The sequence below is a fragment of the Ceratosolen solmsi genome, unplaced genomic scaffold (assembly GCF_000503995.2).
Source record: "Ceratosolen solmsi marchali unplaced genomic scaffold, CerSol_1.0 scaffold14, whole genome shotgun sequence".
Classification (NCBI taxonomy): domain Eukaryota; kingdom Metazoa; phylum Arthropoda; class Insecta; order Hymenoptera; family Agaonidae; genus Ceratosolen; species Ceratosolen solmsi.
Window position 1 is genome coordinate 4,703,789 of NW_011948420.1, and position 15,174 is coordinate 4,718,962.

The 15,174-nt window shown below is 30.0% G+C and overlaps 1 protein-coding gene across 1 annotated transcript in view; it reads left to right on the forward strand.

Moving 5' to 3' along the window:
- The window catches only part of Shab (Shaker cognate b), a 40,700-nt gene that overhangs the window by 23,284 nt on the left and 2,242 nt on the right, over positions 1–15,174 (forward strand). The window contains exon 3 of the mRNA XM_011498268.1: positions 13,035–13,881. Coding sequence (XP_011496570.1) covers positions 13,035–13,881 — 847 coding nt within the window. The remainder of the gene's footprint in view (positions 1–13,034; positions 13,882–15,174) is intronic.

The window sequence follows — 15,174 nt, forward strand, 5'->3', positions numbered from 1 at the left end:
GTTGCTGCTTTGTTTTGACGGTGCAAATAGCGAAAACATTGTAGGTTAAAAGCACGAAAAGACGCGACATATAAGAAAAATATGGATTCAGTTTTTATACATTAGAACAAAACACTTGATAAACACATGCCCTTTTCCAAAATTCAAATGTCAAGCAAGGACATTTGTTGTATTTGCCTTTACGACACAATTTCATTATTTTAAGCCTCATACATACCCCAGATGCCCTTCATAGCATAAGCAATCAAGATGTTTACCTTTAACATTTAATGAAAATCTGATGAAACATTTTTAAAAGTTTTAATATATAATTTCATTTTATCAATCTAAAACATTTACCAATTTATACAAGGAGCAATTTGCATTAATTTTGTGAGTATGATTTCTTTTTATCGCTTACAAATACGTAATTATCATTTAATCATATAGTTAATTATTCAAAAAACAGTAAAATTCGTCGACATTTGATTTACGAATATATAAATAACAATAGATATTTCATACTTATTTTCTTTTCAATGTGAAGGAAGCCCAAAGCTGGAAATGAAATCAAACGCTGATATATTTGGCTTTCAAATCACGAAACTCAAAATTCAATTAGTATTATAAAATAATTTTTATTGTTTTGCACCTGTTTTTCTCGCCTATTCGCTTGTAGGAGAAGTCTAATTAAATATATATTTTTTCTTAGTATCCAAAATATTATTATAATGCGAAACAAGTACAGTAAAATTATGCGAATACATCTGAATTAAAGAAAATTTTTATAATAATTAGATGAAATGAGTAAAAATTGTCCTTTTATAAATATAAGCATACAGTTTGACGTATTATTTTATACAATCATAATATATATGCAACTATAAATACTGGAAAGCAATATTGGCAAGATTTTTATTTCATACAACAGATAATAATAATAAAAAGGTATTAAATTAAAAATTTTTATTTCCAACACTCAATTTGATTTATAATTTTTTTCTGATCATTAGCAATTCGATATAACAATTTTTTGAAAACATAATGTTTGCTACATAATATAATTAATATTTTCATATTTCTCCTTGAAAATCTTTAAATATTTGAATCATGTTTAGTATGAAACGATAATAAGATAATAATTATTATATATATTATATTGCAAATTTTATATATAATCGTAGATTTTCGATAACATTAATAAGACGATGAATTGAAATAAATAAATTCAGAATTCACAATTTTTAAATAAAAAAAAATTTAATGTATTATCTTTATTCCTAACTCAAAGCCAGTTTTTGTTATTTTATTCACATATCTATGTAAAGCCCAAACATGTTTCATTCTATGGGAGATCGTAAAGCTTTTTTGCTTTTTACCTCTTGCCTCAACGCTTTTTTCTATTTAAATATTGCGAATATTTTTCATTTAATTTATTTTAAAATTATTCATCAATTAAAAAAATAATAGAGAAATAAAATTGCCATGATCGTATTGTAGCATAAGGACAAGAAATCGATTGCTTAACGAATTACGACGTGAGCATATTGTAAAATGTAATTGGCTTTAGGAATATAATGTTGTCGATTTTATTATAACATACATAACATTATAATACATAATTAAGACTTTACACGGTGAAATAGCTGCTGTATAGTTTATAATTAAATCATTTAAAAACTGTATTTATTTAAGACTGAGAATGCATAGTTTTACGTAAAAGATAGAAACTCGTGGATGCAAGAAGAAATTGTATCACTCAAAGCCAATGTGAAACAATCAATTTTATTGTATAATATTAATAACAAATAAAATATTTAAGATTTCTTACATTTTTACTTTCATATAGTATACGTAAAAAAATTTTTAATTTTATATTTAAAAAATATCTTAAATTTCAAAAAGATAAATTTAAGTGAAATTACTAATATAATATATATAGTAGTATGTAGTAGTAGTAGTAGTAGTAGTAGTAGTAGTAGTAGTAGTAGTAGTAGTGGTAGTAGTAGTAAAGGTAGTGGTAGTGGTAGTACATATAATATGTATAGTAGTATATATAGTATAATATAAATGCATTTTAAATTATGTAAGGATTTAAGTAAACTAAAATATTGTGTATTAATTTAACATTTGATTTTTATGAGAATAACGATAAAGTGGCTTTAAACAATACTAAAAATAAATAGAAAAAAGCATTCTTATCACAAGTGCAAAAATTAAAATCGAATAATATTTTTTTGACTTAGAAGCTCAATATAATAGATCTTCATTTTCTACTATCAATTTTCACAATTTTATTGACCTAATTATATATACTTCGTTTTCATGAAAACATAATATAAAGTTTTAATTCATTGTTAAAATATTTTATTTTAATAATAAGTCTGTAAATTTAGTTAAGCTACGTTTAAAACGCTTATGAACGAGCATAGAAATTAGTTTTAAAATAAAATTGTTTTCGAAAATTCTGGAAAGGCTGCTCGAATAAAAACAACGTAAAGAATTTCACTTTCATCTTATCAAAATAAATTTCCCACGAGTTCCAACTCATAAACATAATATAGAAATAGTTAATACTAATGCAACAATTGAATATGTCATAAAGTGAGCGACCTTTACGTAAAGTAGGCGATGTTGGCTTCGTATACTAGTATAATATAATTTCCTTGAATCAAACTGAATAGAACTGAAAGTGAAACAAACTCGGGATGTACGTCAATCAATATATAATTTAGTGTAAATTTCTCATTGAGTTTTATCAGTATATCAAGATGAACTTTTGAACCGTCCTATTGCGGTTTGTAAAACAACATCATGCATCGTATTACTATTTAAACAATTGTCGCTAAAATATTTTTCCCTGATCCTATTACCTACTCTCTTTATATCTTTTAATTCCTATGTATTATTATTTATCAAATATCCTTATCCTTTTTTTCCTTTGCTATATTGTAACGTACTATATGTTTGCTTTATTTCTAGGTGGTGTTTTCTACACGAATGTTTCCTTTGTATATATTTATGACTTTGTATATTTATATATTATTCTGATTATGTTTGTGCTGTATGATACACAGTTGGAAAAGGAATAAAAAATGATTAATGATTGCTTAATTATTTTTACAAAAAATAGTTTCTTAATTTTCATTGTCTTTTCAAAGTTTTACAGAACATTTATGATACATAGTAAAATATTGTTTTTATAATTTCAAATGTTCAGCTATGTATATTATAGAATTTTTTAATGCATACAATTGAAAACATTTTAAAATAATTTATATATACAAAATAGGAACAACATTACACGCATATATCACAAGAATTAAATTTGTAAGTAGATCATTTGTTATAGATAAGCAAATTATCTTATGGACAAAAACTATTGACAGATATATTAACAGTGCATACGTGCTTCCAAATAAAATATATAATACTTGATCGAAAACTAATTATAATTCAGTAGAGATTTACAACAGAAATATATTTAAATAATATATTTATATTTAATTTCATATATAATTATTATTAGCAGTATAATTATTTTAAATCAAAATGATATCGTACTTGATCTTATAAAATAGAGTACTTTCCAACTGTGTGTACTACATATAAATATATATATACATATGTGTGTGTGTATATATTTGTGTGTGCGTGTATATGTGTGGGCGCGTGCGCGCGATCGCACGCGTGTGTATGCATGTAAACGTATGTGTGTGTATATGAATTGGAAAACAATATCGTATATCATAACGCTTTGATGCGTAATTGTGATCACAATTCGATTCGATGGTAATGGGAAAGGGTTTAAACGTGACTACCAGGCATTACTCTTTAATTTTAAACTAATATCCGGCCTCTCAACACCGTTCTGCATCTATTACGAAAAAACTCTAACGTATCATGCGTGTGCGTCTGTGTATACAATTAAATATTTAATAATTATGCCAATTAAGGGTTAGTCTCGACCCTGCACATTTTGATGTCTTTACTTCAATGGGGGGGGGGGGCTAACATTTTTATATATGCGACACGTACCGATAAATTTCTCCAGATCTAGTTTGCTCGATGACAAATACAGCTAAATATGCATTCTTTAAATATTATATATGCATATTATATGACATTTTATTGAAAATTGAAAGCAACCATAATACAATTTGGGTTTGTAAATCAATCGTAAGTTGCAGTTTAATTGTGTAAATTAGTTTAAAAGTGATTTAAAATAATCAATTAAGAAAGATCACATTTAGTTGTTGGAAATTATATTACTTTTTAACAATTAATGCAGATAAAAATTAATTGAGTATATGTACATTTTAATCTACTATTTATCTAAAACATTATTATAACAAACTTTCGAAATAAATTCTTCATTCTTATCCAAACAAAATAAGATTTTTAAACATTTTCATTGTCTTATACATTAAAATTATTAAAAGAAAAGTTATATACATATAATTAGTAAATTTAAAAAATACAAATTCTGTCTTATAAGTATATTAAATTATATTAAGCTATATATATTATTAAGTTATAAGTAAGTATATTGAATGATACGTCAACATAAATATTTTAATGTATATTTAACTTTTCATAAACGACAGGTTTATTAAATTAAAAAGTACTAAATATGCAGTTAGAAAAATATTGGACATTTTGTTATGTACACTACTAGTACACAGGCTAGTATAGAGAACTGAAAATATATTTTATTTTTTATTTTTTCCTCGCTTTCCCTCTTTTTTTGATGATTATATTTATTGCATATCGTAGTTGTTCGTTATAAAAAGTCGTTGAACATTCGGTGAAATATGCGAACATAATTGAACGAAATATCGTCAAATGGAAACTCTGCTTTATTGTACTTTTCTAGTTGAATAAATTTAACCCAGATGTGATCAGCATTTGCTCATCACTAAAAGAGATGCTTTAATAAAAAAGAAGAAAGAAAAGAAGCTATTCTTAATTTTAAATTATTATTCACTAAATTTCAAATATATAAATTTTACTTTTTTAAATGAATTGGTTTTTAGAGAAATTTTGAATATTGTTTTCGCAGTTGGTTTAACCGTTAAAATCCAACATTTCTTTTACACGAAAAAATTGTAAAGATTTTTTGTTATTCAATATTATATTAAGAAATCTTATTTAACTTATTTTTAGATGCGAAAATTTTAAATCGTAATCTTAATTTCTGAATGAATATTTTATTCCTATAAAAATGTTAAATACGAATGAAGATTCGTTTTTCTTCAATATAAACATGAAATAGAATTATACATAAAGTAACGTAATAATGATGCATATTAAATCAATTGATCAATTTTAAATTTTGAAAAACAAAATTTGAAAGGTCTCTGTTCGATTTTAAAGGCTTAGTTTATGGCTCGAACTGCCAATTCAATAGTTCAGTACATTAGTCTCTCGTCAGGATGACTTTAAAGGAAATAATAAGTGAAAGGGCTGAAAATATATTATGTATTTTAGTAAAGCAATGTTTATTATTTGTTAATAATTATAATACCAATATTTGATGTTCCTGTACTAAATTTTATGTCTATGTTTGTATCTTTCTTTATATTAGCTATTTTAGTCTCCTCAATTTACTGTATAATGGCTTCCGATTTTGATTCTGACCTTCAAAGTCAGTTAGCAGTTAGTCTTGATATTTTGGCCCAGGTCAATACAAAAGAAATGGTAAAATTATCTTCATATACGGAAGAAGCGAAGGAAATGGAGGAGGAGGCAAATCTGTCGAAAACAGATCCCAAATCGGGTCCTTCTACAATAAGTCAACAAGCGCATGTGCTATCAAATGCCCTTGTCCAACTGCTTGTGACGAAGACGTAATACAAGTTTACGGAGTCGAATATGATTGTCTTCCATCGAAGTATCAAAGCACTCCTACACTATCAACCCCCGGCTCAAAAGAGATTACATCGAAAGCCAAGAATAAAACCAAAATTAGTAAAAAAGATGGTAGTAAATCCTGCTATATCGGGCACAATAAAAAATTCTGAACCTCGAAAAATACAATTTGATATGACTGCTTTAGCTCGCTTACACCCTGATAACTTCCGGGTCGCTACCGAAATGATACAGGCGACTTTTGCTGAATTAGACCCACCATTCAATGTAGATCTTTGGTATTGCTATACTAACCCAGCAGGTAGATTACTCCTCGGAGCACCATTAATCAGGCAAAATCATCGAGGGTTTCTGCGGCAGTCAATACTGCGCATCCTCTGGCTCTCAATCCTCAGACAACGAAAAAAAAAGTAGGGCGAAATACCGATAGAAAACTTCTGGAAGATGTTATTACCCGAAGACCATATAAACATTACGGGCCACTTGAAACCAAAACAGAACAAGTAGACGAAAAATTCTCGTGCAAGTGTTTACAAAAATCTGAGATTTGAAAGGGCCGGCGATGCCGGCAATCGGCATTGGCATCCTTTCTCCTTAAAACTTCCTTTGTTATGGAGTGTAGGCGGCAGCTCATGTTTTTTTTTTTTTTTTTTTTTTTTACGGCTGATAAAATTTAAAACAATGACAATTCTTATTAATTTTCCAGCGACGAATATCTATATGTTTGTCTCAGTGAAAATTTTGATACAGTTTCCATGACCAACAATGATGTAGTGGATCATGTTTTTTATCGAAATTGTTTATCTCATGTAAGTTGCCATGGTCATGATTCTGGCGATTTTGATCCGTGGTGGCCCTGTCCACCACAATGGATGTTCTTAAATTTATATTGCACGTATATTTCGTACACTATATGCTGGATCTGATGTCCCAGGGACACATCTCCAGTGTGCTCTTGATGATTTGTCTTAATGGCTGGCTAACCCTGTTTTCACGTATTCCTTTCACCTTGATGGATGGGACTTTATCCATGTGAGGATTACTCTAAATCATTCCAGCAATGGATTGCCTTGACGTCGATTTTCAATGTGGCAAGGTCGTGCTATATGAACCTCGTAGGATTAACACTGCAGCAATTTCTGGTCTTGGGCTTCTCCTTGGCATGATGGGTGTCTCCTTTGTCTTGGAACACATTAATATAGTCATTATTTTATTTTATTCGTGCACTGATACGTACATGACTGCCGACTTTGTCAATTTTAATGCATCAGAGGCTCCATGTAGTTCTCCATGTGAGGTGTTCCTTATGTTGATCCAACGTGGCATGAGGTTGGTGAGATCCCTTTTGGTTATAATAGTAATATTAATATATAATTATAATAGTAATATTGCAATGTTGTTGAGAAAGGATTATTCTATTGTAATAATGAAGGTGTGTACTCTTGATTATCGTAGATTCTATGGATATGACTAAGTATCTTGAAGTTGAAGTAATGCTGATGTTGTAAATATCAGCTGATGTCGTCAGTCAATCATGCTTGTGAGGCAGCATGAGATGATGGTGTTTGAATAAAGTCTGCTTGATGTATGAATAACTATACTTGATATGGTGTAAGATGTTTACTGGAATTTAGTGAGTAATCAATTGTGTCTTTAATTATTTATGGAGGCAGTAGAAAAACTAGTCACACACAAGAGTAATTAATGATAAGCCTTCGTGCTCTTGAAGGACTTAATAAAATGCATTTGTAGTCGATTAGTCGATATACTGTTATCTGGCCTTGACAATGAACTTGACGTGCTGCGTCAATTGTGTCGACTCTTTAAGGGAATGCGCGATGACGAAGGGTTAATTCGAGAGATCGTGCTCTATCAGCTGTCGGTTTCTTGGGGGCCTGAACGGTTTCGAAGTGGTAGTTGGAGAGAGCGTAAGTTTGCCCGATCGACTCTTGTGGGCCTGTACGGGTTCGAAACGTTGGTTCGACCGAGAGAATGTGAAATTGCCCGATTTATTCTTGCGCGAGGTGTGACTAGTTTATTTATTAATATAAAAAGATGTACCTTGTAAGGTGCTGACAAAGTCTGTTGATTGCTGTTTAATTAATATTCCCTTTGATTACTATTCCATTGGCTTCACTGTAATCACTATCTAATCTGCCGATTTCTTATTCTTATGTGCGCGTGTATTCTTAACTATGCTACCGAAAATATGCCCACGCGTCGTCTTCACAGTATGCTAAAACACTGAGCGGCAGTTACACTTGAGTGAGCGCGAAGTGATATTACAAATGAGCGTATGAGCCTTTTGAATACGCGCACGAAAACCGAAGGCTTGATCGTTCCGTGGCGGCTCTGTTGAAAATACCGACCGTTCCATGGCGGTCCTGGTGAGGGCAGATCGAGACCCGGTGCCATGGCTTCTACTGGTAGATGATTGAATCGGTTCACTATGGTCGGTCACTGTGGTCAGGTCACGGCAAGATGTTAGCTGTAAGCGCAGTTGAGCGAGGATGGTTCGGCAAGAGATGATTAGCAACAGTGAGAGAGAGAGGCACGCCGCATGCTTGCATTATATATCCACGCGGCGGCTCACTTAGCTGGCAACAAGGTATCGTCGTTGCTGCACTGGAATATTACATGAGGCGCAGAAAGAAAAATCTAGAATTTTCGAGAATTTGGAGAAAAAAAAAGTAGGGCGAAATACCGATAGAAAACTTCCGGAAGATGTTATTACCCGAAGACCATATAAACATTACGGGCCACTTGAAACCAAAACATAACAAGTAGACGAAAAATTCTCATGCTAGTGTTTACAAAAATCTGAGATCCGAAAGGGCCGGCGATGCCGACAATCGGCGGTCTTGAACTGGCTTTAATCTCGAATAGTCTCTTAAATATGTGTTTGAATAAAATGAATTTGATCATTACAAATTCAGTATCAAATTTATTACATTATAAAAATATATTTTAAAATTTGAAGTTTGAGCAAGATTTAATGCCAATTGAGGAATTATACCAAATTTGTAATATTAATAATTAACATTATTAATAATGTATTATTTCAAATTTATTATATAAAAAAAAAAAAAAAAAAAAAAAATTGAAAATACAAAATATTTTAATAAATTTAGGAAATTATCGACAAGCATACATATCTTCATGGATACAGTACTATATTATTTTCCTAAAGTTTGTCGTGATCAAATATAATTTGAAAGTATTATCTTTTTTCGGTACAATTTTTGTAAGAAAACGATAAACTTGAAAAAAATAAAAGTAAGCTCGCCTAATTAGATAAAATATCTACTTTTAAATTATAAAACATAAATAAAGTTAATGGAACAATGTAGGAGGGATGGTGACGGCTGGAAATAAAAGAATATGTACGAGGTACAACTCACACATATTATGCATTGAAACAAGTTTATCGATTACTCCTATATTAGTAACATAGAGGCACGTTGCTTAGTTTAGTTCAGAGACTATGTCGGTCAATGTATAGTTAGGCGTGTTACCCGCGAATACCTCCATAAGGTACTTGCGCATCTACACCGGTACATGTGCATATGCAGCAAATAAAATAAAGTTGATTTTATCGATGTGTAATCAGTTATGAGCTTTGCGCTAACGTGTGAGTTTTGATGATTTCTCGCGGCATACGATTTTCTCTTTTATCGTTTTTTTTTTTTTTTGTACTCTTTTTTTTGTCTGTCCCAAGGGCAAGTAGATTAATTAGTCACGTTCGCGTTGGAGCGACGGTACGTGGCGCATAATTCACAACTCAACTGGGGTTTTCCAAAAGGGATGTATCACATTACCTTCACTCATAAGGTTTTTATTACATAGGGCAGTAGGCACAGACACACGCGCAACACGCGACAGCAGAAACGGGGTTTTGAGGAGGATTAGTATTGTTGTGCTTGTGTTGAAAGGGTCGATGAGTATGAAAGGTGGTCTCAAGTAAAAATGTGGATCGTTCGAAGAACCAAGCGACATAAAATGATCAGAATATGAATTCTTGTTTTTGTTTTCTATATCGCTTCGCAGTATATAATTATTACCTTAAGAAAGCATTTGGGCATATGTATGTTGATTGTAGGCATATTATTATTCTCTCGTCGCATCGATGAACGTTCTTGTTTTCTTAAGCGGAGATGTATTACTAGAGAATTTGTTGTTCAACTATTGGGAGTATTATAATATGTTAGATATTTTTTTAGAATAGAAGATGCAAAAATAGAACTCTAATAAATTTATCTTTCCTAAGATACTTTAAATTATAAAGCGTTTTAATCAGCTTTATTTCCAAGAAACATAAATATGTCTTATCTTTTAATTTAAAAATTGAATTAGTAATTTCAATAATTCCATTGATTTAGTCTCTTATAGATTAATAAAAATAAATACAAAACAGACCAGTCGATATATAAATATACTTCTTAAAAATATATATATATAACTATTTGTTTTATATTTTATTGCTGAAACAGAGGGTTAAAAATGGGGGAAAGGTCAAGGCATTAGATGAACAAATATCAATCAAGTATATTTTTAGAAAACTATCGATTCCAACTGGAAATGATAAAATTCCTGGAGTTTGAATGATATTACATTTTTTCGTTGTATTCAAATGGCCAATTAAAAATGATTTATTTATGTATATTATTCTATTTAGTACTATAGTTTTTTCAATATTTTAATTAATTTTTACTTGGTAAAGTACAAATAATTATTAAAAAATATAAGAAATGTAGTTAATAATTTGGTTTAAACTGTTATAGTGCTTGCAAATATTTACTAAGCAATTATTGGTATTATTTGAATATATTCATTCATCATATTGTTATTTCTTTTGCAACTTACGTTGAGCTTCAAATTGATATAAAGATTTGACATTTTTTATGCAGTCAGTGTGAAACTTTAGCCAATATACAGAGAAGCTGGAAATGTAGAATATTTCTATTATTATGCAGAACATATGATCAGCAAAGATTAACCGTATGATTTTATGTAAATAAGAAGCAATAAAAAGATGAAAAAATGAAGACAAAAGCTGGAATAATTTTAACAAAGAAAACAATGAATAATGAGCATCATATTCCTTAGTAATTATAAACAGTAATAGAAGGGCTAAATATAAGCTGAACCACTACAACTAAGAGCAACGCTAAAACTACATCAACGTAAATGAACATGGATAGCATAATCAGTGGTTAATAACCGATCTTATAAGATATACACAATTTACTGGTTCACTATTGTATATTTTTGACTTTGGATTAGATCTTGAATTTCAAGTATATGAAAAACAAGAATAAATTGTGCGCATTCGGTGACAGAAATATAGTTCGAAAAGAATAAAGAAGAGTATTTGCAATTTTTACTCGAATAGTTTTTTTTTTTTTTTTTTTTTTTTGTCTGAATTCAAATGAAACTAATGGATTTGTCTTTCTTGAAATGCAATACATGCGAAAGGCAGGTTTCACTGAATTTATCTGATGCACTAATGTTATTTTAATCATTACGATTTATCTCACTAGGATCTGAAAAATTGATGAAACATATTTTGCATTATGTATGCGTCGGTACTCACATAACATTAATTTTCAAATTGGCTCACAATAAATGTCTTTGTTTAAGTTGATGTTTATCAAATTAGAAATTAAGATTTTCCTTATCTCTAATTCAACGACGTTATTAAATAATGTTGCTTAATTATACAAAATTATGTAATAAGTGCTATGATAACGATAGAATGGGTCATTAATAATAAAGGAATGCAGGAGAAGATCAGGTAGATAAGGATTCATCATTCGAGCTGAGTTTTAAATACGTAGCTGTACTTTGTAATATTTTTTGTGCTTATTTTGTATTGCTTCACTATATTTCGATGTCGCTTATCAATATAATTATAGTCTCCTATTATATTCGAGTAAGGTTAAGGGATTTTTCCAAAAGATTACATTGAGAAAAAATAACGAAATATATCCCGTATTTCTCTTACATGTTTACTTTTTATATTAATTACAAAATGCAAATAATTTTTAATTTTTAAGTAATATAAAAAAATGTCATAAAAATCTCTTTTAAATAAATTCTCCTTTAAATGGAGAAATTAAGTTGCTAATTTTTAAAATAGTTAAAAAAATTTCTTTCACAAAACTTTTCTTTCACATGTAATATATTTTAATGTTTACTAATGTAGAACATTGATCTTACTTTTGATAATAAAGAAATACTATTTTCAAAACAAAATCAATTGTAATATGTAAAAAGACTAACATCTACTTTCTCTCTGTAAACTTGCTATTATCTATCGTAATTACAATTCTTGCTGTACTGAATTGCTATACTGTATTCTCGCAATCACTTGCTATGCTCCATTATTTCGTAATCAAATATATACAATATTTTCGATTTCTTATAATTGATTTTGCTGTTGTGCAGCGAAGCTCTGCTCTTTGTATGCTCACTTGCAACCGCAGTTATGCAGCAGTCATCACCTATTGCTTCAAAAACAAAATACAAAAAAAAAAAAAAAAAAAAAAAAAAAAAAAAAAAAAGAAAACAATTATCCACGAGAAAAATGTTCTCTATGTGTACATAATGCCATAAGCCAAACTAGGCTAATGGACGAATAGCAAAGTGGCACTAACAGTAGCTACTTCTGTTATGGCCTTCTGTTATTTCTTTCTTGTGTGAATAGCAAAACATTGCACAAGAAGCGTGAAAATCCAAATTAACATATGGATGATATAGATCTGGGTAATTGTCTCGTGGTATAAGCCATGAACAAAAGAGAATGAAGGCGAAGGATCTTGATTAAGTGCACATTTATAAACGTCAGAAGTGTTGGTGAAGTTGCAAGCTTGCCGTCACGTTAAGGGCAACTCAGCCCATGCAAACAGCCTCGAAACACGAAGGTCGGGGATCGTTGTCACTAAAGAATTCGCTAGTCTAGTGTGCATGTGTGCGTGTGTGTTTATTTATGTGAGTGCGTGCATGTAAGAATACGCTTGTTGTTTACGAGGGTTTCGGATTAAAAGAAACGTAATGTCGTATCATCGTAATATACTTCAGTATAACATCGCAAAAAAAAAAAAAAAAAAAAAAATCCGGAAGCGCAATAGCGGAGGCACTAGACGCTACGATGTCTTACGCATGGCCCGCTTGTAAAATTGCAGGTGATAGCTGTGATATCAATCTTGTTTATCGTGCTGTCGACGATAGCGCTGACCCTCAACACCATCCCTAGCATGCAAGTATATGACAAGGAAGGTAACATCCAAGATAATCCTCAGTTGGCGATGGTCGAGGCTGTCTGCATCACTTGGTTTACGCTTGAGTATGTACTGCGCTTCAGTGCCTCACCCGACAAATGGAAATTCTTCAAGGGTGGACTGAACGTCATCGACTTACTAGCTATAATGCCATATTTTGTATCGCTTTTCCTTGTTGAAACGAACAAAAATGCCACCGATCAATTCCAGGACGTAAGGAGAGTCGTACAGATATTTCGTATTATGAGGATCCTAAGGATCTTGAAATTGGCGAGGCACTCAACGGGTCTCCAAAGTTTGGGCTTCACCCTAAGAAACTCGTATAAAGAGTTGGGCTTGCTGATGCTCTTTTTGGCAATGGGTGTATTGATATTCTCGAGTCTGGCTTACTTCGCGGAAAAGGAGGAGCCCGGGACCAAATTCATAAGCATTCCGGAGACGTTCTGGTGGGCAGGCATTACCATGACCACCGTTGGCTACGGCGACATTTACCCCACCACGGCGTTGGGCAAGGTCATCGGTAGTGTGTGTTGTATATGTGGTGTCCTGGTAATCGCGTTACCCATTCCCATTATCGTCAATAATTTTGCCGAGTTCTACAAGAATCAGATGAGGCGGGAAAAGGCTTTGAAGAGGCGCGAGGCTCTCGAAAGGGCGAAACGCGAGGGCAGCATCGTGTCTTTCCATCATATCAATCTGAGGGACGCCTTCGCCAAGAGCATGGATCTAATTGACGTCATCGTCGATACTGGTGAGATATCTTACTTTATGTAGCCTAAAGTTTATTCTTAACAAAGTTTTATTTTATTTTATTTTTCTTTCGTTTATCCTTCATTCTTTGTTTCGTTAGTATTACTTTATATATCCTGAACTTATATCGGGAAAAATTATTGGAGAATGTTTCATATAGTTGAAAAAAAAAAAGAAAATTATAATAACATTATCCTCTAAGCGTTTAATAAGTTTAAGCTTTTCACTTAACGCAAACTTACTTGCAAAAGATACAAAATTGATATACATAATAATCTTTCTAATTGAAAATCATGTATTTTCTAGATAACTGTTACAAATGATATATCTAACATATTTTCTTCGTTCTACTACTATTCTAAATTAATTATTGTCATTTTTATTTTATTACGCCTTAAATGCAGTTAAATTATAAATAAAATTTAAAATTATAGGTATATATTATTATGAAGTAATACTTTTTTTTATTTAAAAATATTCCGTAATTTTAAACGATTGACACCATGATAACATTCTTCAACTTATTTTTTCGTGATAGTCATAAAAATTATGAAATTTTTATCGATTTTTTATTTAAATTTTTAAATAAATTCATAAATCCAAAGCAACTGATTCTATGATAAAAGCAATCATAATAAATTGTATTATCAATTTAATCTTTTTATGAAATCTTTTATTATTATATTACACTGAAATTTAATAGATTTACATTAACAATTTAATACAAATAATTTTTGGTCTTGCAGTGCTTTTATCTTTATTAATACAAAATATTAATTTAACATAATATATCTCATGTAAATAAATTATTTTTCATTTCAATTAAAAAATACCAAAACGGCTACTCAATTCATTAATACTTAATGCAATTTAAATAAAATTTTTATATTACAAGTTAAGTGGGGCTATTTTAGACATATATATTTGTTATTAATTTAATTTGCTTTCAAATACATTATTTTCAAATGTAATGAAATTCATTATATTTATTTTTAATTTTTACTTAACATTTTAGAATTAAAAAATATATTATTAAATTTTTTCAACTTGTCTATTAAATCTTTATATAATTTTTAAATTACTTTAATATTATTTAAAATTTACATAAATTCACATTAAAACCTATCAATTTATTATAAAAACAAATATAATAATTAATATCAATTTGTATAATAAGAATTTTTAATTAAATTTTAATGTATAACATTCGTAATAAAATTTATACATTATGGATAAGATGAAATTATCGCGACAACCAATTTATACAGTTATGTACAATTTATCGAGTTTCCTA